Here is a 26,016-nt window from a genome sequence, read left to right on the forward strand (position 1 = left end):
TATAAAGACTGAGGAAAAACTAGGATTAAAAACTCAAAAGGGAGTGAGATTCTTCAACTTTGCTTTGCAGCATTGTTCATTAACTTACTTTTATTCAGAGACTGAGGGGTTTGTGTTTGTTTGTTAAATCTTCTCTGAGAAGTTAGTAGGAAAGAATGGGTTGTATTGCGAAACTGTGAGGGGAGGAAATGGTGTGCGGTCTTCCGCTTGTGACTTGGTGTTCAGATCAGCTCCAGGGGGCAGGGAGAGTCCATTACGCTGTCAGTAATACAATTTTCATCATGAAGTTTAAGTTAGATTCTTTCTGTCTTAGTCAGTTATTTAAACCAAGATGAGTAGTTTAGTTGGAGCAAGACTTGGCAAAATATCTCCTTGCTTTTACTTGGCCTGAAAAGGAAAGGTGGTTCTGTGATAGAACTAAGTCAGTGAAACTGGTAATGCTTTAGTGGCTATTGTAGACTGATAATTTATGTAAGATATGGAAGCTTGTTTTACATCCATGTATATCTGTAACTTAAAGATAATTCTGATTGTGTTTCTGCTTGTATGGTGGGTTGCAGCTTGGTTGACTGGGAATCCTGCTGCTTCTACTTTTCTATCTCACTTGCAGCACAAGGCAGAATTGGAGCAGGTTTTGCCCCATGGACTGTTAACCACCAAAAGCTGGCTGGAGCTTAATAACTTTGTGTTTTATTCCCAACTTCACTTTCTGATGTAAATTTTTTAAGTTTTTATAATGCATACACTTTGGTCTAAGTTTGGGGGTTTTTTTTTACATTTTTAAAACATATTTGGGGTTTTCATACCATGAAGAAAAGTTGCTTTAGAAAGTTACTGTTGTGGATTGCAGTTTTGAGTAGGAAGTGGGTTAGTCACTGTGCCTTCTCTTAGGATCTCTTGATGACAGAGATAAGTGATTGAAAGGAAGCCAGGGTTCTCTCGTGGTTGCTGTTCTCGCCCACTCACTGACACGTGGGAAAGGGTTGTGCGTTAAACACTGTGGTATTACATCAGTACTTTTGTCTTCATCAGAGATTATGAAATGCACCAGAGTTCCTTAAACTAAAAATGTTTTGTAGCATTTTAATACACATGCTGATAGCCTTTAAATAATTGACTGTATAAGAGGTATATTGTACATAAATGTATTTTTTGATGCACACGGGAGAGCATGAGAAATGAATCTCTCACTGGATGTAGTAGTATAGGAATGGATGTGAAGGTGTTTTTGAGACCCTTTTGATCTTAAAGTGCGAGGAACTTGCAGAATACACATGTGAGATTCTTTAATAGAAAATTTCAACTCTATAAGTCTGCGTATTTGGTAAGTTCCCGAGGATAATTAGTCAGTGGGGCACTTGCTGCTGTGTTTTGTTAGTCACCAGGCCCCGAGGTGTCACCGTATTAGTAACTCCTTTAACAAAGCTGAAAGATAGGAAGTAGCAGAGCTGTGATTGAGTCAAAAAAGGCAGAGTGGGCATATATTTCTGTTCCTTCCTCTTCTTGATCTGTCCAAACCCAAAAAAGTGTTGGCCAAAGGAAAAAAAAAATAATTCTTAAAATACAAGCTGTGCTACTTGCCTTTCAGAGCCTTGTTTTACCTCATGTTGAAATTAATACTCTCTCAATATAATTAGACAGGACAGCTTTTAAACTTTCGCCAGTTACATGTTTTGTAGAAGAGAGTTCTAGAGCCTTATGCTGGCTTCTGTGTGTAGGTGAGTTTCTAATGGATTTCCACCATGTAGTCTTTGAGAGTCCAGAGTTCTACAAAGATGAAAAATAGCAACAAAACAAAATTAAAGATCATGTCAAGCACACAGATGATATTATGTAACTGAAGAGTTGTGATTTTGACCATTATCTGGAGTCCACCATCAGCCCTTTGTCTGTGGCTGAACCAAAGTAATGGGATTAGACCTGATTAGGAGATGGAGTCCTATTATTTGCATTCTGTAGACATGGCTTTAGCAGCCTATTTTGCTGGTCTTCTAGATGGGTTTTGTGATGAGGATGGATTTAAAGCCTGAAGGTAATCCCAGTAGGAAGCAGTTTTTAAAAGTTTAAAAGATTTGGATGATAGAGAGCTGCTGCTGATTGTAGCCAAGAGGCTAAATGGAAGAGGAAGGCAGACTTTGTTTCTCATGCTGGTGTGTATAGTAAAACCAGTTTTTCCAAACATTAAGTTGTTGAGAAACGAACATGTGATGTTAGAAAGGTAAGTATTGCTTTATCTGACAAAGGAATGGTCAGTTATTGTATAAGGAAACCAGGAGTGCAATTCTTCATGTTTCTTTCTATTTGTCCTCTATCCCCTGACCCACTCCCTTCTGGTTTTGTCTTTAATTTGGATCCTTATTAGGGTTCAATTCCCCAACTTTCAGTAATGGAAGTAAGCTTGGTCAAGGTTAAATATTAATATTTTGCCAACTGTCAGTATCAAAAACCCCCACACTTCTTAGGAACTGGAAGTTTCTTTCTTTGGCTCAAGTGGACAAAAAATGGTCAAGGACAAGATAGTCAGTGACCAGATCAGTCAGTTGTGGTGTTACGTGATGCAGGGGTGGGATAGGGGGTGGAAATGATGGCTGACTTTAAGATGGGACTTGTCAAAGCCACCTAGGGCTTTCGGGTTGCATAAGCATTCTAAAAACATCATATCAAAATACCATTTTTTCCCCTGGAAAAAGTAAAATTAAGATATGTACTTGCTTATCTTATTTTTTTGAAGTCCAGGCGTAAAGTTTGCCTGTGTTTGGCAAAGGGTTGTCTTAGAGCCCACTTACAGTGGGCTAAGCCTTCATTCTATACGTAATTTTTGTATTAATTGGAAACTTGTTATTAAAGTTCATGCAGTTCCACCCACAGACCGTTTCTGAATTAAAACTGTTTTGTCTCCAGTACTAGTTGCTTCCTTTTCTAATGTGTGAATGGGGAGGGGAAAAAGATAATGCAATAGATTAACTGCTGACTCAGTGTGGGCTCTTTGTTTCAAAACCACAACGGCGTGTATAGTAGCACATTTGAAAAAATACTTGCTTGCAGCTCTCCTCTTTGGGAGGCTGTAAAAACAAGCCCAGAAATGGCTATTACAGCTAGATCGTCTTTTCTTTTGCACTCTTCTAAATAAATAATGCACTGTACTATCTTAAATTGACCTGTCAGTTTGTTTCTGTTTGTTAGTGCTCACATGAAGTCATTCTAGGGAACATAACTTTTATGAAGTGTACAAACCCTAATGGCTGCAGTTATTTAGTTTCTGTGTTTGGACTTTCTTTTATTTGAATAGTGGAGGTAGAGTCCCTCACTCATCGAGGGGCGCGTTTCTTGTGGGCTGTGTCTTTTTAAGGTCTTATTTCCATCTTATGAGCTGAATGTATGCCAGTTGTGTCTGAAAGACTCACATTTCCTGTATGAAACTTCTCTTGCAGAACAAACTATTGAGATGTGAAGCAAGAATGAATGTCAACTGAAAGATCTCTTGTGCTGGACTGTTACTGATCAGTAGTTTAAAAAAAGAACAAAAGTCCTTCTGTTAGCTGTTGCTTAGACTTTATGTAAAGATGTAGTAGTTTAAAATATCAGAGGCTTTTAATTTCCTGTCTGCTGCTTCGAACTCTGTATTTATACCTTTTGAATGAAAAGTGTTTGTGCCGGATTAGATAGTTGAAACCTTTTACCAAAGCGGAAGTGTTTACCATGTGGTGCCAATATATTTATTATGGTTATCAGAAGAGAATTGTATATTTAGTGTTGTTTTGGGTTTCGCTTGGCGAGTGTTTGGGTTGTTTGTTGTTGTTTTCTGTTGGGAGGATGTTTGTGTTCCTGTTTTAGGGGGTTGCAGTCCTAGCACTCGCCTGGTTCTTTGGGGAAGGGCAACGTTCCTGGGAGATTTGCTAGCTGGTGAACTTGTTGAGGTTGCACTTTTCCATTTCTGTTAAGTGTACCGTTATTGAGCCACTTCAAACATCTTCAAACATTTTTAAGCATGTTTACCTGAGGCTGTTTGTCTAGTAGTTTAAAACTGTCTGCAATAGTACAGTCTTATATATTCAGTCCTAGGGAGCACAATCCACTTGGATAGTGCTGAGTTGATTTAATGACTCCTGACCCTTAATGGCTCCTTGCCTTGCATGGAGCTTGTGAGGTCTGCTGCGTGGCTGGGTTAGTCCAGGTTGCCAAACTGATTGAAAACTGGCTTGAAACATAAATAGCTTTTTCTGAAGTTAGTTAACAGGGTCCCCTTAGGCAATAGATGCAAGGCTGGAGGGTGAGAGAAAGAGGAGGCTCACTGGTTTTTGTGCCTTAGCTGTGTGGTGGGACAACCTGCCTGAAGCTGACTGCATGAAAGAAACCTTAAGCCTGGTGGGTCTGAAAAGGGAAGATCGGGGAATGTTAGGGGTTGATGATGAGGGACTGGAGTATGGTTTTGGTTTTGAGATGGTGGAACAGGGTGAGCTGTCTAAGCTAAGAAAGAGACCTGGGACTTGGGCAGGAGATGGGAAGAGCGTGCTAGGACTGCCTACACAGGGAGACTGACTGGAGCATGAAATCAGCGTGAAGTGACAGCTCGATATGATGAATCCGGAGATTCTCGTTCTGCTGCAAGACTGTAGTTGTTAGTAAAATATTTTTCAGCTTGCAGAGAATCACAAACAAGTCTTCCTTTAGTTTGTGTGTGTTGTGGTCAATCTGTGAGAAGACTGGAGAGGCCCAAACGAGCTGTTTCTGTAAGCAGAAGTAGGGCATTGCGATCGGTTTTTGTTGATAGGATAATACACAGTTTTCCCACAGGATCATTATGTCAGGTATGCAGGTCATTCATTCGGTAATCAGGGAAAGGGTGAGAAGGTTCATACACAGAGAAAGAAACTGCTTTCTGTAGGACTAACACCTATTTGCCAGAGAAATAATCGAGGAGCCTGGTGAATGTTACACAGGCTGTAGGGAGAGAAATTGTGGTGTTCTTTTACTCAAGAAACGTTTTACTCAATCCAACTGCTGTGAAGACTTTCAGAGATTCAGGCTGAGGCTGTTAGTGCTGCACTCCTGAGACTGCAGACCTGGGAGCTGCAGGGACTGTGTTTGGTGCCACGGAATGCCTGACGGAGTTGCTTCCTCAAGTCAGATCCCCCAAAAGACTGAGAAGTCTAGACGGTTTAGTTTTGTTGCCATTCCTCTGTGTCATGTGTGTGTTGGAGGAGGAATCAATTAATGCTTGTGAAACAACTGGATGTTTCAAAAACCCATTTAAAGGGTGGGTTTGAAACCACTGTGGGGTGCATTGTGATTCAAAAATTATTGAAATGCTGAAGGCCACGTGCCTGAGAACTGGAAGAAAAATAACAAATGATTGTGCCGTGGTTCAGCACTAAATGTTCCCTGAACTGACTAAGACAAAGGGACTTGGCGGGGGGAATACCATCTGGTTCATAATTGTGCATACTCCAAAGAGGGTGGAGTTGTGAGGCAGCACAGGAGTGTTGGTGTCTGTTTTCCCTGCTTGTGTTTGAATTTGCAACTCTTGTTATCTTTTAATGTTGTTTTTCCATGGTACTGAAAGCACTTACTTTACAGAAGAGTGTAGCTGCTGTTGCTCTATTTAGCTATAACTTGAACTGCACACCCTAATATTCCACATTGCAGTATTAGAACATATACTTGATTATTTACATGAACTTAGAGCAGAAAAGCCTATTTTTTCCTTAAGTTACATAGGTTTTTGATTTTATTCGAACTGACCAGTTATGGCAACCAAAACTTATTTGCATTAATTTAGTTAAATTCCTGCAATACATTATAGATCATTTTTAAAAGACAGAACAGGACTATAACATTCAGATCTCATTTGACTTGCTTATGAAATTTTGTAATCTGCTGTACTAAGTACTACAGTTTGAATGGCTACATTAGAGCATCATTTTGCTTGAAAGTCTGGTTTCTGCTCTAAACTTACAAACTGTTTTGCTGTACTTTTGTTGTTCCATCTGTATTTAGTTAATACTGACACGTGGGCAGCATCTGCAGGTTAGTCACCTTGCTGACCCAGCTCTGTTTCTAGTAGTGTTGCTGCTGTGGTGATCGGTAAAGATTGGGAGCCTCCAGAAAAGGTGTCTTTGTCTTCATGAGCGTCACTTTCTAACCATCTGTCTCTTTTGCATCAGAAGTGGTGAACAGTGGCCTAGGTACTAGTTAAACACCTACTTAGAGCTTACCATACGAATTACGAAAGAAAACTGTTTTTAAAGGGCTGTTTAACCCCGATCACACACTGTTGTGAAAACAGTTTGAAAATAGACTTTAAACAAAAATTAAATGATAAACTGTTTTTTTCCTTGTGGCTGAGTAGCATGGATGGAAGTTAGACATGCTGGGACAACGTACTAATGGTTTTGTGATGCTTACTTTTAAATAACATTTCAGGATATGCCATTGCATTTCTCAGCTTACTCAACTCAGAATGTATTTTAGCTGAAACAAAATATTAGAATCAGTTTTAATGCCTTCCAAATGTAGTTGTTGCCATGTGGATGAGGCCAAAAAGCTTTTTGTGGGCCAGTTTCTCAAAATTGAAAGTTCATGAAGTCTGCGGTTTCCCCTAGCGTGGGAGTTTATTTTACTTAGGATTTTGCCATGCGTGTGTGACGCTGGAGTGTCTTTATTGAAGAAATTCTAAGAATTCTGTTCAGAGTCTCATAAGTCTGTATAGTTGAGTGTTACCTTGTATTGCCATCCGGAGTTCTGTAGTTATGATCTACTTCATATACACACGTTATGTTGGGTCAACGGATCTGTGAGTGTGTAGTAGAGCAGGGATTAATAATTTAATTTTTCAAAAAAAAGATGCTTTGGGTTATTTGTTTGGGTTGTTTTTAAGCCAGGTACTTTGCTTTACTGATCAATTCATTGTTTTTTCCTTGTAGCATAAAGGAGTGCCATGGGTTGCCGCTAATAAATGGACAGAATTGTGACCCTTATGCAACAGTCTCTCTTGTAGGACCTTCCAGGTAACATTTTAATATAATATTACTGACTCTAAAATACTGCAATCTTAAACTTGAAAAGAAAGTAATAGGTTTTGAGCAAAATTTTAAAATACAGAAAAATCTTTAAATGCTTTCTGTGTACATCAAATCTTCCATTGCTACTGTATTCTCTCCACCATACTCTCAAGATTGTGAAGGAGTTTGGTCGGGCTGAATAACTTGCACTAGTCAGAAGCCACTTACCCATCAGTTCATTCATTCTTCTCAGATTTGGTACTGATAGCTGCACTGTACTTAATAAATTTTTTTGCCAAATTGCCACGTGGGATGATAGGGTGAGTTGCTTACCCACCTTCTCTGTCCCCTGTTTTTCTTAATGTGCGAGTTTACTTGCAGAAAATGTTTAACGGTTGTGAGAAATCAAGAGAGTGCGGATTCCAGTGAGACTTTTCTGATACCGACACCTTCAGGATATTGCTGAAGGTCTCCACAGTTTAAACATCTCCTTTTTTTTTGGATCGGTAGTCCTGAATAACTGTTGAGATTTTTCTTCAGTGAGAAATCCTGTATCCCATACAGTCACTATCTGCACGTCCCTGCCCAACAGCATCTAAACTGAAGCTATGTTTCAAGTGTTTCTTTTTTGCAACATGAAACGCAAGTCCATCTGCTTTCTCCAGTACTGACAGATTGCCACTGAGCACAGTGCCAGATGTCATCTGTCAAACTTGTGTGTGCTAAAGACTTTGAAAGGGTTGTCCCCGAGTAAGCTCTGACTGACTGGGGCATTTTTTCTTCCTTGGAAATATATGATTGCATATTTGTTTTAGGTTTGGGTTGAGGTTCTTTTAGTGGGTGGATATTTTTTGTTTAAGTTGGTTAGGTTTGTTAAGAGGACTAGGGAGATCAGACCATGGCACCTAGGAAACGTGGTGTCGATTGCCAAAGAAGGTAATTTACATAAATTCTGTCTGAATTCTGTGGTGCGTATGGGACTGGGTGAGTATTGGTCGCACAGAATATTCATCCTTTTAGTGTGGGAATATATGTGCAAATCTGACAGAAGCTCATGATTATGGTTTTCCAGTCTCATGCAGGTGTGATTCATGTACCATGACTGGAATATTTATACAGCCAGTGTGTGAAAACGGTTAGTTGATGCCTAGGACAATTTTTCTTCCCCCTCGTCTGCTTTTTGCCCACATTTTATATTTGTTTCTTTTAGAAAGCATTTTTATGCAATCATATCCCTTTACTGACTAAATAAGACTGTATTCTTTTATAAAATGTCTAAAATTATACATATATATTAAGAAAATCTATATGAAACACAAGGGAGTGGGCAGCAATTGTTTTGTTTGACCCCATGCTCTTGAGCTTCTAGCATTAGCGGTGATTCCTTCCAAGGAAAGCATTCAGTGACTTGGTGGAAGCCTGTCTGTAATGAAGTAGTGGGTATTTCCCCAGCAAAACAGTCAGGGAAAATAAAGCAGATGAGGAAAACCATGCTGGTATCCCATAGGTGGTGGTAAAGAAGTTGTCTGCAGACTCAGGTTTGAAACACTTGAGAAATTTTTGCTGTAATCAACGTGTGTAAGTTGTACCAGTTTGTGAAATGAAACTTTGAGCTGAGCAGATGCACGATTAGCTAGAAACAGCACTTGAAATTTTAACTTTTCTAACTATGTTGTGAAGATGAACTCACTTTAAGCTTTTCTTTATTGATCAAAGTGATCTCTAAAGTGACAAAAAATATTGTAAGTGAAATGCATGGGTCTTTCTTGACAATAGAATGTCTTTATAATTGTGTGTTTAAGTTGTCTATGGTAAAAATTTTACCACATTGGAACAGGAATGACCAAAAGAAGACCAAAGTAAAGAAGAAAACAAGCAATCCGCAGTTTAACGAAACATTTTATTTTGAGGTAACTTTTTGTGTGGTATTCTGCCTGTTTATGCAACCCTTCAAGTATTTTTAAGCAAGCTGTGTAGCAGGACCTAATGCAGAAAGCTCTCTTCGAGTAAATTGAAGAGCTTTTGCTAGGCTCTCAGATCTGAGTGACATACTTAAATTTCTGGGGGCTGCCAGACAGTAACATTCCCCTTCCTCACAATCACATATGTGAAGGTAATTAGTTATCTTGAATCACTTTATGTAGCATCTGTTGCCATTAGGAGTTGTGAAAGAACTTTAAACTGTGGAATTAAATTTCAATATCTTCAAGAACATTGAGCTGGAAAAAAACCCAACTTATTTCTTTAATTAAAAAATGATCAAAAAATGCTAATTTCATTATTTTATTAAAAAGTAAATTAACTTTTGTTATTTAGGATTTTATTTCAGCTCTACATGGGTTACCCTGCAGTAACCAAATTATGAGCACGACTCAATCTGATTTGTCTCTATAATAAAAAGTACATTTGCATGTTAGCATACCATACTGTTCAGCTGAGAGCTGGAAATAGTACAGCTATTAGATGTGCCTCAAATGTATAATAATTTACTGTGTTTGTATAGATTCTGGTCCTGCTGTGGAATTTTAATGAGAAATCGTTCCATGCTAGAGTATCAACATACAGCACGTTCAGTTGGCCTGTTCAAGATACTGAATTTAATTGCTTAAGATACTAGGCTGACCTTGTGGTCCAGACCACTCCGATAATTTTGTGACTTCTGATTTATTGGAGTTGAATTGAGAATGCAGTCAGCCAAGAAATAAGAATTAGAATTAAGAGGTTACAGTTATGGTAAAAGTGGGGCAAGAAGAGTGGATTTCTTAATTGTTGTTTCCTTAAACATCTCAGAACTAAATTTAATGCTTTCTTGAGTTTCATGACATTCATAACCAATGACATTTTTACCCATTTCATATCATACTTCCTACTTGGTTTTTTTTTTAAATAGATCTATACTATAATTCCCTTAGATATGCTCTTAGATATCAGCTAGCCCTCTTCAGGCTCCACCACGAACCCTTCTTGACCTGATATTTGTCAAAAGGCAGTTTGTTTGGTGAGCTGAACCTATTGCTTTTTAAAAGGAACAGTTACTGCTTACTGGTGTTAGGGGCAATGCTTTCTTTGGGTTTTGACATCAGTAATACAGCAGCAAATAATGTGTTAATGGGAGGAATTTAATTGCAGGTAACCAGGTCCAGCAGTTACACGAAAAAGTCCCAGTTTCAGGTGGAAGAAGAAGATATTGAAAAACTAGAAGTCAGGTAAGTTATGTAGGTTAGAAAGTGATTTATTTTATCATTAGTAAATCATAATATTTTATCATCAAAGCAATAAAAACCATTTTATTTTAGCGTAACTCTAGGGACTTCCTGATCAGACTTGTAGAAAATATCCCTCTAAAATATAAATTATTCAATTTTTTGGCCTGTTTCTTACTAAAGATGAGGGTGTATGTTTTGAAGTAAGTAGCGGTAGAGTGTATCTAAGGGCCTAGACTGGTTTCCTGTGCCTGTGATTACAGAGATATGAGGACTGCTTATCACCATATGTTAGTTTGGGCAGAGTATTGATAATAGAACATGTACTGAAGGATGACAGCATAAGTGATGATAGTCTACGGTTTCAAATTGAGTTGGCTGTTTTACCAAAACCAGAGAAAAGCCTCTATTATGAGATTCTTACAATTTCACATTGCTGCTTAGAGGAACATTTGTGTTGCATTTCTTCCTTGTAAATGCAAAGAATATTTCCAAGTGTATTCTCCTATTTTGCTCCTTTGTCCTCGGAGCAGGTCTGTCTGTTTTTGTGCTGTGTAGTTTGAACAGTTGAGAGGCTCTGTACTCAGTTTTTGTCTGTTGTGCTCATGCACATACATGCACCAAATCTGCTGAATGACAAAATCTCAAGATTAGCACGTGTTTCCTAACAGGCATCAGAAGAAGAATTTAGTGCTTAGTTTTAATAGCCATTATAGAACTAACTCAGTGTGTACATTTTTAACTCTTAGCCTCATGAAATCTTAATTTGAATTGTATGTTTCATTATGGATGCAAATATATTTAGAAAAATAGTCATGCCCAAACAAATCTAGTATTAATTTTTTTTGTTCTTCTTAACAACTGCTGTCTGTCAGAAATGTCAGAGAGGTAAGAAGCAACAGAAAAAGCCAAGGTGCATGTCTGGAGTCTGTGATTCCTTTTGAGGTTGTAAGCATATGAGCTGCTGTTTGGAAAAAACAAGCGCATGTGTTGGTGTGGCATTGCGGTGTGCCAAACTGTAGCAATTAGGTAGGGATGTGTAAGTATATTGGTTAAAAATTTCGCCTGGATTACCCGAGAAGAAATGTGATCAGTTCGGGGGTGGAGGTTGCTCAGAATACACGTATGTTGCTGATTTCACTTTTATTTACTGATGCAAGCTCTGCAAGTCTAACTTTGTTTCTTTCTTTATCTGTTCTTTATGGCTTAATAAGCCACTCGTTTGATTCCTCTTGATTTAATTAGACTGGAGTGAGATTTCTAACACTTCCTGCCTGCGTGCATGTGGATGAGTGCTGTGAGGCAGTCACCTTTAACTGGAATATATTTATTTCTCTCCAGAGAAGAATAATTAAACTATGTTCTTATTTTCAGGGTTGACCTATGGAATAATGGAAACTTGGTACAAGACATCTTTCTAGGAGAAATTAAAGTTCCCGTGAAGGTGTTAAGAAATGATTCCTTTCAAGCATGGTGAGAACTAGTGGCTCTCAAGTGAATTTGCTTCTATCTTGCAAATCTTCCCTTGCAAAGGATATGTTTTATTCTAACTATCCATTAAAATATGTTGTCTTGTTCTAGTTTAGGTAAAACCTCTTTCTAGAAAGTTTCCCTCGATATGTTAACGTTGCCAGAGGATACTTTTAGCTCATCTGTTCCCCAAGTCTGCCCACTTCCACAACAGAGTTCATGGGTTTGAGGGGAATGTGCGGAGAGTGAAGAAAGGGAAGGAACTTCCTTTCAGTCAGGTTGCATGATTTTAGTGATCTGTGTGTGCTTTTCAGCCTAACCAGAAAACCTGGAACCTCTCAGAACTGCATCACTTGTAGTTAAATTCCGAACTCAGGCTTCCAGAGTGACTGACGAAAAGTTTATTTTAAAATAATCACTAAGTGTGGCTGCTTTTTTTTTTTTTTTTTTTTTAATTGGGGAGATTCAGAAAGTATCTTCTGGAACCAACCCAGTGTTGTTTCAGGGGAGCTGACACACAAGTTTAAAAGCTAGAAATTTAAGGTATAAAAGCAAATTCAGGAGAGACAGATCTCTGCTTATAACATAGCAGCAACTTTCCTTCTGAACTTCTTGCAAGCAGGAGCCAATCTCTAGCCCCTTCACTGTCCCAAATGCTTAGTGGCAGGAATCACAGAATTGTTTTGGTTCGAAAAGACCCTTAAGACATTGACCACCAAACCATGTCCTTAAGCACCACACCTACACATTTTAAACACCTTCAGGGATGCTGTCAGCCAACACCCCCATGGCCTTTTCCACCAGACAGTTTTCCAGCCACTCTTCCCCAAGTCTGTAGTGTTGCGTGGGCAGATGCAACCGTATTAACCTAATGATATGCCTCTGTTCACAATGTGTTGAGAGAAAGGTGGCGTTGCCATGGACTTATTACCAGTGTATTATGTTATAGCTTCTTTAATTAACGTGACTCATGTCACTTGAAGTATTGATAGAAGTTTGCTAATACACTTTGTAGACATACCTTGCATTGAACATCCTCATATCCAGTTATGATGTGCTTATCAAAAATAGTTCCATTATTAAATTAAGTAATTTATGCTATTTCTAATTTACATGAAATGTTTCTGATTACAGCTGAAATATGGCAGATAAAAGCTGAAATATGGTAGATAAAGGTGTCGCTAGCCCTCGATGTTGGGAAAATAAGCCTAAGAGTCATACTGTCAAGTAGAGATTCTTCTCGTAAATCCGTTTTACTTTACCTTAGCGTGCCTTCGTGGATGATGCGTCTGATTATTAAAATAAGTCTGATCTCTTGATTGTAGAAGTACAAGTATAAATGGCTGTAAAAGAATATTGGAAGATATGATTTGAGTTTGTTGAGATGAATGTTGGAACCATAATGTGACACCCAAAGCTGTTAAAAATATTTGTAGGGCTGCCCCTCCTGTTGGAATGCAGTAGAACTACAGCAAAAGAATGAAGAATTACTGTATTTTGTATTGAGAGTATAAAGAAAGCACAGGGTTTTTTTTCTTTAATCTCACTTGTCTCTCAGGATTGCAGCCTGTTAATATTATCTATTTTTACTGGTGTCTGACTAGCCCATTTAAATTCTTGACAAATGCTGCTCCTTTTTTTTTGTTTCGTGTCCCAGTTTTTTTAACATGAATCTTATTGCTGGTTTTCACATTTGGTTAATGTGTACTGAACTAATGAAATGAGATTATCTTAGAATTTCTTTCATTTTTTTAGAATGAGTCGAATTAATGAAGTGTGAATCTAATATTTTGGGGTTGCCCTGTTGTTTTCAGGTACTTACTTCAGCCAAGAGAAAATGGAAACAAGTCTTCTAAAACTGATGATTTGGGATCACTTAGATTAAATATCTGTTACACTGAAGACTGTGTTCTTCCTTCTGAATACTACACTTCTCTGAGAAACTTGCTGCTAAAATCATCAGAAGTTCAGGTACATTTAAAAATTAAAATGAATACTCTATTAAAATGAAAACTTCAATGATGCAGTCCTGTGTAAGACAATGGGAATTACACCTCTCTGGAGAATGGTTTTGTCCCTTTGCATGAATCACTTCTATCACAGCCAGATAAGCAGCTTGCAGAACATTTACTTCTGCTCCTACTACCAAGATTTTCTTCTTATTTTACAAGAACCAGCAAAGACAGTGAATAATCTGTGCTGCATGACTGGAAGGGATAAAATAGTTTCTTCTCATTGGTGTTGCTCTTTTCAGTATTCTCTTTTCCCACTGGCTGCCATTGGCCCCCTGGATTTAGCGGTTTACCGGGGCGTTATTGGCACTGAAAGGCAGATAATCGCCTTCACCAAAAATGGTCTGCTTCAGAATTGATTTCTAATTCCGCTTCTGCTGCATCGCCTCTCTTTGCTGCTATGTTAATCAGCACGACTGGATTCCTCATGCGGACAAGGTGACAAAGAGGAAGTGTGATAGATGGTTAGACATTGAGGCAGGATTCAAATTATAGTAACCAGGCTTTGTATTCCTAGGTCTTTTATAGCCTTTCTTTACTTCAGTGTTGATGCAGTACTGGCAGAGGAGAAAAAAGGTAACGAGGAGGCAGATTGTGACTAAAATTTTAGCTAGTTTATAGTTCAATACTACTTCACTGGAATTCAGGAGGAGCTGAGTATGTAGCTCGTGGTAGTGAGCAGCTGCTTTTCATTTGCTTAAATGAAATAACTTGACTGGGTTTTGCATTGGAATTCCCAGCTTTAGAATGGTGACAGACACTTCCGAAGTGTAGGAACTGTATTCTAAGGGGCTTTGACTATAGTTTGGAAAGTCTGATAAAGATACATGACATTATTTGAAAGCAATTGCTAACTGCCTCTTACTTGGATTTTTAACAAATCTGTATTCTGACCCTTTAGGGAGAACGAGAAGGATGAGGAAATGGTGAATTCTATTCCTAAGTGTCAAGTATAGAGTACATAATACCGATTTTCAATGAAGTATTCCTATAGAATGGAAACTTTTAATTGTTTGCTATATGGCAAACATTGAAATGTTTTGTTCAGCAGCTGTCTAAAATCTTGTTAGATTTGATCTGTACTTTACCAAATACATGAAGAACATATTACTGCTTCACTCATAGTTTTATGTTCTACTTTCTCACAGCCCATTTCTGCATCTGCTGCCTACATACTGAGTGAAGTTTGTCGAGACAAGTACGATGCTGTTCTGCCTCTTGTACGATTGCTACTACACCACCATAAGCTCGTTCCATTTGTTGCTGCAGTGGCAGAACTAGATCTGAAGGACACCCAGTATGTATTTCATGTTTAGTGATGTCATGTCTTTTTAAGTTATTTTCAGAGTTCCACAGAGCTTCACGGTACAACATTGATAAATCAGCATGTCAAATCACTTTCTGTAATTGTGTAAAACTGACTAAATACATTCATCTTGTAGTGCTAGCTTATAAAAGCATTTATTAAAATCATACAGAAGCTGGAAGTCAGAGTTAAGGATTGTGTGCTGTGTGGTATAATTGTCTTGGAGCTGGATCCATGTATACACAGGTAAATGGAACAAGCTAGCAATGTGGAGTTGTGGCTGAGAGCACACAGAGGTTTATTTTAAAATGTCATTATATGGCCACTTTTCAAATTTTACTGGCTGTTAAATTGGTATTAACATTGTTTAAATTGCCAAGAATCTTGTTTCCTTTAGTTTGTGACTAAATGAGGGGTGTTCTTTTTCTGCAATGATGCCTTGTGAGTACATACATGTCCTCCTGCCTGCCTTGAAAGCAGCAAGCACAGGGTTTTTTTCCAAGCAGCAGTGTATGGCCTGTGAAATCGCAGCTCTGTGGTTAGGAGAGAAATTAAGTAGACTCGAGTAGTGGCCACTGAGGTGCCGAGTCATGTCCTGTGGAGATGTGGAAGGGATTTTGTCACCACAAGATGGTTCATTTCAAAGCTGACTTACTCCAGATTTAAATAAGGTGAGACAATTTAACTGTGCAGAAGGAGGTCACTCATGGAAAATACTAAACACATTCCTTTCCATTATAATTGAACAAAGGAAGATTAAACTAAATCTCTCAGTTAGAAAGATTTACTTTGCACAGCTGGCTCTCAGTTTTCTTCAACAGCTGTGAATAAAAACCATAACCCTAAATTAAATACATTTTGGTTAAAATGTCTGAATTTATTGATGCAGTGTAGCAAAATTCTCTTTATTGTAGCTCTTAAGATGGAGCTGTTGGAGAAAACTGAGAGCTCTTAAGATTATTTTTTTTCACCGGCACTACTGAAGGAAGAATTGTCGGTCAGTGCGGTATAAGTCTTCATTAGTTTGGAATTTTCTCTGGTTGTTCTTTGTCGTATTCAGCACTGGATTATAACTTCCTTTGTCTAAAATCTCTTAGGCTTTTCCTTATGTTTTTTTTTGTTCCTTGTTTATTCTCTTTTCTGTTTCGGAGTGCCACTGCAAGCTGGGTTCTGAAGTTCCTGTGTGAAATATATGAAAAAATGCTTTCAAAAAATCAGTAATTTAATAGCAAGATAGAGTATTAATGAGATTTTATAACTGAGCTTCTTGTTTTTCTGTGTTCAAACAAAATGAATTATTTTCTTACAGAGAAGCAAATACAATCTTCAGAGGCAACTCACTAGCAACTCGGTGTGTAGATGAAATGATGAAAATAGTGGGGAAGCACTACCTAAAGGTCACTTTGAAACCTGTTATTGATGAGGTAGGTGATCCCACTGAAACCTTTTTCGGGGCACTTAGCTCCCTGGGGTATCCTGTCCTTTGACAGGCATTGTTCTTACAATCCCTGTGGTAGTAATCACTCCACGCGGGGGGGGGTTATAGAGGAGAGCTAAATTGAGCAATAATCGGTTAGGTTTGGTGGGAGGAATTTATGATCAAGATGCTTGAAAATAAATAGTCCATGACAGTTGCTTCAGCCCCTAACACACTGTCAAATTTACCCATGTAATACTTTATGTAATTGATCCATGTAAAAAGGCACACACAAAATAGAGGATGATTATTGCATGCTATTATGGATCATGCTTTCTGACTGAGAAGTTGAACTCTGCTGTATTGTTTGTTTCAGATATGTGAGTCTCCTAAACCCTGTGAAATAGATCCCATCAGATTAAGAGAAGGGGATAATGTAGAAATTAATATGGTGAGTTTCCTGATCTGTTTTTCCTAATTTGAACTTTATCAAAATCTGATAGAAAAACATTTTAAGAGCAGCTCTTTGTAGTGGAAAATGAGTAACTTACAGTAGCAGTATAGTTCTCTGGTATGAGAGTCAGCAAAGGAAAAGCTGTATTTTTATATCTCTTTATGAAAAGAGCAAAGGAAAATGGGATAGGGAGAAGAAACTAAACAGAGGATTGCAGTCTTCCTTACCAATTTGTTGGGTGTTGTGGTGCCCGGTCATCTGTACGCAGCATCTAGATGACCAAGGAGCTCATTAGGACTGCTTTAACACTTTCATTTAAGTCTTGTTTGCCTATTACCTGAGGATGATGTTTAAGGCATTATCAGTTGCAACAAATTAAATTAACATTAACTACTTACTCATGGGGAGTGCTCCTTCCTTGTAATGTGGTGTTGTCACATCACAAGAATGGATTTCGATAAATAGTTCTACATTGCCGAACACTGCTTATATGCTTTATATAATGTAAGTGAATAGCATTTAACTTGCTTTTAACACTAATAATGCCATATAAATATTCTAAGGCTTTTAAAATATGCACTGTACTAAAATAAGTAATTGAATAGTCAAGTAGTGTTTTGTAAAAGGAATTGTAGTGTTATATTTGTGTCAGGAAACAAAAGTAGAAATGCAAGAGTTAATGTTCTGAAAAAATACCTTTTTCCATGATTGCAGGAAAATCTACGCTATTATGTAGACAAAGTATTCCGTGAAATTGTGCGGTCAAGTATAAGTTGTCCTACTCTAATGTGTGATGTTTTTTATTCTTTGAGGCATCTGGCTGCCAAGAGATTTCCAAGTAAGTGTTCTCTAAAAACTTTTTAAAACGGTGTTCAGAGTGAAATACTGAACTTCTGCCTTGTTAAAATTCTTGCCTGGCTCAAAGGTGTGCCCTGAACTTCTTATAAGTCAGGCATTTGGTTTTGTGTCTGTAAGTTGTAGTAAAGCTTTGGGGTCAGTCAGCAGGAATTTTGTATTTTCTGATACACAAATGAAATAGGTCAGAAACACTGCAAGACAGCAGCAAATGAGAAGTCAACAACAACAGTATGAGATACTGGAAGAAAAGCAAAAGTAATAAAAGGAGGTGATTCATAAAATTTGGAATGGTCGATCTGTTTATTGTTTCTGAAGAAGTGATATGTAAACTTGAAAATAAGTGTTGTATTTACATCTTAACTCCATGAACTGTGAACTCTGACTGGCACCTTTGTGGCTTACGTGTCCGGTTTTACTGCTTATGGATGGTTTTGAGGAAGGCAGATAATGTCCAATGTTTAATGTGTTTGCAATGTGACCAGTATTAGAACAGTTTTATTCTTTCAGAATAAAATATAGGTTTTAATATAGGAATAATGTGATGGGTCTGAAATACTCTTGTTCTTTAGTCAATTAAAATCTGAAATATCATGTAATAAGCTGCAAAGGAAGAATAGAGTTCTTGTAATTTGGAGCCTTCCTCTGATTCATATTTTTCACTGGAACTGATGCCACTAACTCCCCTAGCTGAGACATTCTTCTCAGAACAACTGAATTCCCGGAGAGATCAGCTTGAAGTGGTCGTTAAAGAACATGATCCCACTGTATTTCCCGTTAGAAAAATGTAAATATGCCCAAAATATAAAATGAGAAGATCCTCATTTAAAGCATCAAAATTACATATCATCATGGTTTTATGATGCAACTCAGAACTGGAGTTCAAGTTGTTTGTATGCATTTGACTGCATGTAGACTGCATTTGTTGTGCAGCATTAATGTGTATATAATAATCAACACTCTGGGTGTAAATGCTTGCAGTAATCCTGTCATTCGTGGTAGCGGAGCTGATGAGCCAGTTCTATGAGAACAGAACTTATTTTCAAAGAAATAAATCCTGAATTATAAGTACAACATTTCTTCCACGACCACCTTTCTCATTTCATGCGCTTCATTGATTTTTCTATTCTGTTTTAAAATATAAATGTCTCCTCTGGTGATCCTTCTTAAGGATCTTTATGTTGACTGTCTTCATGATTTCCTGTTAAGTTGAGTGCATGTTACCTTTCATGGTTTTTCTCTGCAGATGACCCTCATGTACAGTATTCTGCAGTGAGCAGCTTTGTGTTTCTTCGTTTCTTTGCTGTAGCCGTAGTCTCACCTCATACTTTTCATTTACGACCTCACCATCCAGTAAGTTTTGTGAAGCTTTGTTCTGTTTTATTCATAACCGTCAGATCTGTTTATCTGGGAGACATGAGTTACTTGCAGTGGGGCTGTGACCAGGAAATCTGATCACTGAATGTCTCTGGGTTGAGTTTGCAATTTTATACCTCACCAAAGGAAATTAAACGTTTGCAGTTCTTAAAGACTGAGAAATTTGATGCTTAATGAGATGTTCTCAAATGATGTAGAAAAGCTACTGACGCTGTGACTTTTGGGGGAATGTGCTGCTTTGTTAGAACAGCAACATGGCTGAGGGTTCTTTAAGGCATTGGTTCTTTTTGTTGTGGGGTTTAAATGCCCGCATGTCGCTTGCGTTCCAAAAAGTATTTCCATTTGTGTGTTGAACGCAGGTTATAGAATTATTGATTAACTGTGCTCTGTATTTATTCTGGACTCCACTAGTTGCAGTGGGTTTCCAGATCTTCCATTTTCAGTTTTCAAATAGTCGAGTAGATCTGCCTTGAAAAAATAATCTTCAAAGACAAGAACGTGGAGATAAGAAAAAAATACTGTATTGTTTTCACATAAAATACAGAATATTTATGAAATCTTCTGCTCTAGAGGTTATCTTTATTAGCTTATTCTACAGACTGAATTGTGTTGTCCTTTCAAAAGGGAAAAGATCTACTTACATTCATTCCTTTCACTTAATCCAGTTCATTGATTAAAAAGATTACAGGATTTTATCACTTGCAGTTTAAACGTTTTGAAGCCCTTCTCTGTGGCTGTGCTGATAAACCTGTATTAAAATGCAAACAGTGAGGTAGTGAACAAATCAGGCAAAAGCCTTAAACACAGAGTTTTCAGTTCATTTTGTATTATCACTTTTTCTACCACTTGTCAGCCGTAGTTCAGTACATTTAGTGTTAAGTTTTGGATAGTTCAGAAGCGTTAGGTCTGTAGTGACAGTTACAGGGTTGGAGGGGTTTGACTTGTCTTATTGGTAAAAGTAGTTTTTCAAGTACTAATATTCAATTCTAGTGGTAGTGAGTAAAATATTAAACCCTGTGCAGTAGCTTCTGAAATCTACATGTGTCCACAAAGCACAATTGCTAGCAGAGAACGATGCTGCGTATGCAGTTCTTCTCTTTGGGCAAAGAAGAAAAAGGACTGAAGATATGTCAGATTTACTGCATTCTGTAATGTGTAATTTTTATTTTTAAATCGGTGTTTTACCTGGAATGGTAAAAAAAAAGTGACTTGCAAATTTTTTTCTTTCTTTTAGGATGCACAGACTTCGAGAACATTAACTCTGATATCGAAAGCTATTCAGACGCTGGGGAGTTGGGGAAGTTTGACAAAAAGCAAACTTGTAAGGCCACTAAAATTCTTTCTTATTTGACAGACAACATTCTTTGACAGTCTATTTATGTCAATATTCCTTTTTTTCTAGTCAAGTTTCAAGGAGACGTTTATGTGTGAGTTTTTCAAGACATTTCAAGAAGACAAATTTACTGAATCTGTTAAAAAGGTACCTTTCAACTAGATTTTTATTTTAATGATTGAGTTACTTGCTCAGTCTTAATTATTAGGTGGTTGTGTTATTGTCTTTAATTGTATTTAATTTCAGAGGCTTTAAAAAAGCCCCAAACATTCACACAATCAAATACACAAGAGTTACATGTGGTGGACTTAAATAATTTGGGATTTTTTTTTTTTATAAAAAGGGATAAAATTTCAAAACAGACTTTATTGTTTCAGAGTTAAAGAAATCTAATGTGGCTTACGGGCATCTCTTGTTATAGCGTTCCAAGTCCTTGCAATATACTTCCATTTCATCTGTTGCCTGAAGTAATTGTTGTATTCTGGGAGAAACTGTACATGTTTATTATCAGAAGAGCTTTTGGTTGTTCTGTTTCTGAACAGTATGTATTACCTGTGTGTTTCTCCTTAAGTTCCTAGACGATGTTTCTTCTACTGAGAGTAAAGAGCCCAGTGGTCTAAGTGAGCCAGTACATCTAAAAGAAGGGTAAATGCATCCTGAATCTTGTCACACAAACCAGAATTGACTTTACTGTTTTTAATTTAGTGCCAACATCAGATTATTGCACATTAAAATGTTTGTACTGTAGAAATTAGGGTATCTGTCTTTTGTGATAACTCTCTGTTAGTTTGCAGACTTAGTTTAAACCAATAGCTGTAAATTTTCATAACTCATCTTTTATATACTTCAGAAAAAAGTAATTATAAGCAGCTTAAAACCTATGAAAGACTATCAGCATTTCTGTTACAATTCAGTGTGCACTCTGTTACGGTTTATTCAGGATTGTGAAAGTGTATTTTGAAAGACTGTATTAATTTAATTTAGAGTTACTTTGCATGCTGTTTAAGCCCAGCCAGCTAAATGTTCTGCCTTTAAAGTATGGGGGAAAACTACCCTATAATTGGCATACTTAACAGTAAATAATAGAATGCTTTTATTAAAATTGAGGTGAAGATCACTCTTTCTGAAAAATGAACTGAGTTTTTTTTGATGTTGATCAAGAGTCACTAGTTAATTAATTCAAACACCAATTATGGGGGGAAAAAATATTTGCATTTACCCGAGTAGCAGATTCAGAGCAAGTAAAGATTCTCCTGTGAAACAAGCATCCAAATTGCAAACAAGGAAGAAATGTACCTCTTATTAAAATACTAAAGAGAAATGGAGACAATTACAGTGGATCAGCGCTTGCTTATAGCGATTTAGAAGCTAATATGTGTTGTTAATTGATGGCTTTTGCTCAAAGAAAATAATTACCAGTGAGTACACTCACTTTTCGCTGCCCTTGTGATTGAGTTGTGTTCAGCGTCATTTCATTTATAATCAGTTTCTGATCCAGATAAGGCCAAGTGCATTCACATGTAGAAAGGGTCAGGAAAGAGGGAATCTTGTAGTTGGATACACTGTACTCCGTTTTGGGAAATTTAGGAGTTCTGGATCTGAATAAGTAAGGACTCACTCCAAATTTACTGCTACAAATGAGTCTGGATTGCATCTTTTATGACTCCTTTCCTGTTTCTGGAACCCTGTACACAATCACCACACTGGGAGGTGATCTTGAGGGTCTGTTTTGAACAACTAGTAGATTTTCGTGTTGCTGCATTATGAACAGTTATGTGTTGTCTCAATAAATGGTCTTAAACTCTTCGGAAGACTAATGGCTGTATTTCACCTGCCTTTGTCTTTACAGAGAAATGTATAAAAGAGCTCAGGGCAGGACTCGTATTGGTAAAAAGAATTTCAAGAAGCGGTGGTTCTGTCTAACAAGTAGAGAATTCACTTACCACAAACAGCAAGGTACACTGTTTATTATACCAGTATTTTTATGTTCTCAATGTTTTCTAAATGTTGGCATCCAATTTGTGCTTTTTAAAATGCATAGGATTTTTGTTTTCCTAAAGTACATAAGGTATCCTGATTACCAAATGGTTCTGTCTGGTTCCATGTACCTTTGCTCAAGAATAACAATGTACTCTTTGAGAACTTGACCCACAGTATCTGCACTGAGGTTACAAAACAGTATTTTTAAAACTGCTTCACACATCTGTTTATAATTTGTGCAGATAAAGAACCAATTTTCACTATTCCAATCAAAAACATCCTTGCAGTGGAAAAACTTGATGAGAGCTCCTTCAACAAGAAAAATGTGAGTCAAAAGATAATTTATATGTCATTCTTGATATGTTCTTTAAATAGAAGACTATAGTTAGCTTATAGAGTTACTGAAACCCTGTTACTAAGCACCTTGGCAAAAAATCTTTGGATCAGGAATAGAAAGCTGTGCGCAATATTTCCGAGTACTGTGAGCATGGAACTTAACCTGGAGATTTGGATCTCTGCACCAACTTTTCTGACTGATTTTATGCCTTCTGCTCCCCCCTCCCCACACATTTCTGGAATGAAGGTTAAAACTCCTGTGACCTTATTCCAGAGCACTTCTGTGTAAGGTACCAGCAGTATATACGATATTACGTTCTACTAGAAATGTAATAGAACCAGACTTGGGTTTATTCTTTTTGATGAAACTTCCTACAGTACCTTCACCAGCTGATATAGTTGTCTCTGCTCACAGCATTGTTCTGGAGCTGTAACACATCAGTATTTTTGTTACTGCAATCAAAAATCCTGAGGCAGTGATAAAAATGCAACTTTTCCTTAGACTGAGGGTGGCTAAAGGAGAACCATCTGGGAATCTTTTATTACTTTGAGGATATGAAGCTGAAATCTGAGACATTTAAAGACATGTGAATCAGAGGACACAAAATACATCATGGTATGATTCTTTAAAGATTCTTTTTTGGATGAGGAAATGTTATGGGCAGAACACAGGGAGCTGTTTTGGTTTGGCTTTCTCCTAAAGAAGGTTGTGTAGTAAAATGAGAGAGGTGATAAATTTTATTTTCTCCCTTGTCTCACTTTCTTGTCTTAATTTGGCTTTGTTGAATTGCCAGGGCTTTGAAATCCGTTTTGACATATCGATCAATCATATCAATATGACATGACATTGACATATCAATACCTGGACTTTTTGTTACTGAGCAGAATAATGTTGCGTTCCTTCTACAGATGTTTCAAGTACTACATGGAGAAAAGCCGCTCTACATCCAAGCAAATAACTGTGTAGAAGCTAGTGAATGGATAGAAGCTCTTTGCCGAGTAACAAGATGCAACCAGAAAAGGCTTAGTTTTTACCATCCTTCTGCTTTTCTGAATGGGAACTGGCTTTGCTGTAAGGCTACAATTGAGAACACAGTGGGCTGTGCTCCTTGCACTGCGTAAGTAGCTTCTCAAATGAAAATATGTCTGTCTAGTAGGACAAACAATGTATGATTCACTATACAGCTTGAAAATCTGCAGGCAAGGCTTTCCCTGCCTACTTTAACAAGTTACACTACTTAAAAAATGCCTCACTAATAAGACTCGAGGTACTGGATTTCACTGGCTCTGTTACTTTGTCAGTCCCATATGAAATGAGAGTAACCAGTTCAGCATTTAAAGGAGAAATAGTGAATGGTTGATTTCTTTTCATGCAAAATAAGATATTTAATAGCTCAAGTTTATTCAGATCCCAAAGTGAACGCAGAAATACGACATGCCTAGGTCATCTCTATGAAATAATTGAAATACCTTGCTGCAGAGGGCTTAGTCTGGAAGCCTCTCTTTTTCTCTCATGACATTGTCTTAGTTTGTACAGTCACTTTTTTAACCTCACATATTTAAAAACACAGTGTACTAAGAAAATCGGCTAAATCAGTGTGGATGTAGATTCTTACAGATTGTTTGGGTTTTGTAGGTATGTCAGGAAAAGTAATAACATTTTATATAATGCATTAATGCCTTTCCTCAAGCTGCTGCTTTCTGAAAACAAACAAGTGCTCTGATCTTTTTTAAAAATAAACTTATCTGTAACCACATAAATTACAGACTGTAGATCTCAGTGAGTCTTCTGAAATGGAGTAAAAGTCCTACAAGGTAACTTTCTCAAAATATACATAGCGCTTTTTCCATGTTACTCAGTTCATTGCTGTATTGGGTTTCTTAACAGTTCAAAACATTCCAGTTAGTAAATAACTTCTGTTTGGTTTTATCTTTCTGGGTTTTTTAGCTGTTCTGGGTTAGAATCATAGAATGGTTTGACATGGAAGGGACCTTAAAGATCAGCTATTTCCAACCCCCCCGCCATGGGCAGGGACACCTCCTACCAGACCAGGCTGCCCAAAGCCCCATCCAACCTGGCCTTGAACACCTCCAGGGATGGGGCAGCCACAGCTTCCCTGGGCAACCTGTGCCAGTGCTCACCACCCTCATTGTGAAGAAATTCCTCCTTATGTCTAGTCTAAATCTGCCCCTCTCCAATTTATAGCCATTAGGAATGTTTCTTGCCCTCCTGTCCTGGTTACTTTTCAAGTATAGTAGATTTTAAAAGAAATGTTTGTCATTTAATAACAATTAACCTTTCTTGGATAGTTCTGAAATATCGTTCTCTTGACATACTGAATAATAAATTCCATTGGAAAGAGCAATTTTTAGTATTGCTGAATTCGTTGCCCTCAGAGCTGTGACCATCTGTTTCTGCAGAACACTGGCAGTGAATGCTAAGGTCTGTGCAGCAGTTGTAAAGCTGTCTGTGAGCAGCAGACATGTGAAAAGTCTGTTGAAACATAATCGGCTTTTACTTGCTTTCACACCTTTCAAGAATGATTTGTATTGGTTACTTATCTCTTTTTTTCACCTTTTAGAGATGTTCCTGCTGATACACAAATTGAGATTGATGGAGACAGAGAGACGGAAAGAATTTACTCGCTTTTCACTATCAACATGTCTAAACTACAGAAGCTTGAAGGTACTCAAGTATAATTGAGCAGAATTAGACTGATGTTATTCAGCTCTAATTCTCTAGGCCCACAACGCTAGTCTGATGTCTTATCAATTTACCTGAAAGTAATAGAGAGTAGAGAGACAAATAATATTTTTGTCTTCTCAGTGCTCTGGTATCAGACATTCTTCAGTCATTTCTTTACAGCAGAAACTGAATCTGCATTTATGAAACATCTTTAATAGTCAAAACGGAAAGACTGCAGATTTAGCCAATTGCTCTTCTGTCTTCACTCTCCTTTCCTGACTATGGAGTGAACTCTTGAGTATGGTTGAGTTGTGTGAAGACATTGGTCTTCTCTTACTGTGAACAGGAGAGAGCTGGATGCTCCAGATGCTGAACGCAACCAGCAGCAAATGAGCCACAGAACTGTAAATGCATCTGACTGATGCTGTCTCCTGCTTTTGCCTTAACCCTTTTTATGTATAAGCTAGAATCGTAGTATGGTCTGAGTCAGAAGGGACCCACAAGGATCATCAAGTCCAACTCCTGTCCCTGCACAGGACACCCCAACATTCACACCTTGCATCTGAGGGTGTTGTCCAAATGCTTC

General features: G+C 37.7%; 1 protein-coding gene across 2 annotated transcripts in view; it reads left to right on the forward strand.

The window, feature by feature from the left end:
- The window catches only part of RASA2 (RAS p21 protein activator 2), a 49,769-nt gene that overhangs the window by 20,231 nt on the left and 3,522 nt on the right, over nucleotides 1–26,016 (forward strand). The window contains exons 6-22 of one of the 2 annotated variants that reach the window (XM_054074437.1): nucleotides 6,924–7,007; nucleotides 8,839–8,911; nucleotides 10,131–10,207; nucleotides 11,579–11,677; nucleotides 13,489–13,645; nucleotides 14,835–14,983; nucleotides 16,302–16,416; nucleotides 16,786–16,860; nucleotides 17,578–17,701; nucleotides 18,965–19,071; nucleotides 20,330–20,416; nucleotides 20,498–20,575; nucleotides 21,000–21,073; nucleotides 22,278–22,384; nucleotides 22,651–22,733; nucleotides 23,654–23,862; nucleotides 25,327–25,430. In XM_054074437.1, the coding sequence (XP_053930412.1) occupies nucleotides 6,924–7,007; nucleotides 8,839–8,911; nucleotides 10,131–10,207; nucleotides 11,579–11,677; nucleotides 13,489–13,645; nucleotides 14,835–14,983; nucleotides 16,302–16,416; nucleotides 16,786–16,860; nucleotides 17,578–17,701; nucleotides 18,965–19,071; nucleotides 20,330–20,416; nucleotides 20,498–20,575; nucleotides 21,000–21,073; nucleotides 22,278–22,384; nucleotides 22,651–22,733; nucleotides 23,654–23,862; nucleotides 25,327–25,430 (1,802 nt within the window). Of the gene's footprint in view, nucleotides 1–6,923; nucleotides 7,008–8,838; nucleotides 8,912–10,130; nucleotides 10,208–11,066; nucleotides 11,093–11,578; nucleotides 11,678–13,488; nucleotides 13,646–14,834; nucleotides 14,984–16,301; nucleotides 16,417–16,785; nucleotides 16,861–17,577; nucleotides 17,702–18,964; nucleotides 19,072–20,329; nucleotides 20,417–20,497; nucleotides 20,576–20,999; nucleotides 21,074–22,277; nucleotides 22,385–22,650; nucleotides 22,734–23,653; nucleotides 23,863–25,326; nucleotides 25,431–26,016 lie in introns of those variants that run through there. The other variant, XM_054074438.1, reaches the window with a different exon arrangement.

Source organism: Cuculus canorus, chromosome 9 (assembly GCF_017976375.1).
Source record: "Cuculus canorus isolate bCucCan1 chromosome 9, bCucCan1.pri, whole genome shotgun sequence".
NCBI classification, from domain to species: Eukaryota; Metazoa; Chordata; class Aves; order Cuculiformes; family Cuculidae; genus Cuculus; species Cuculus canorus.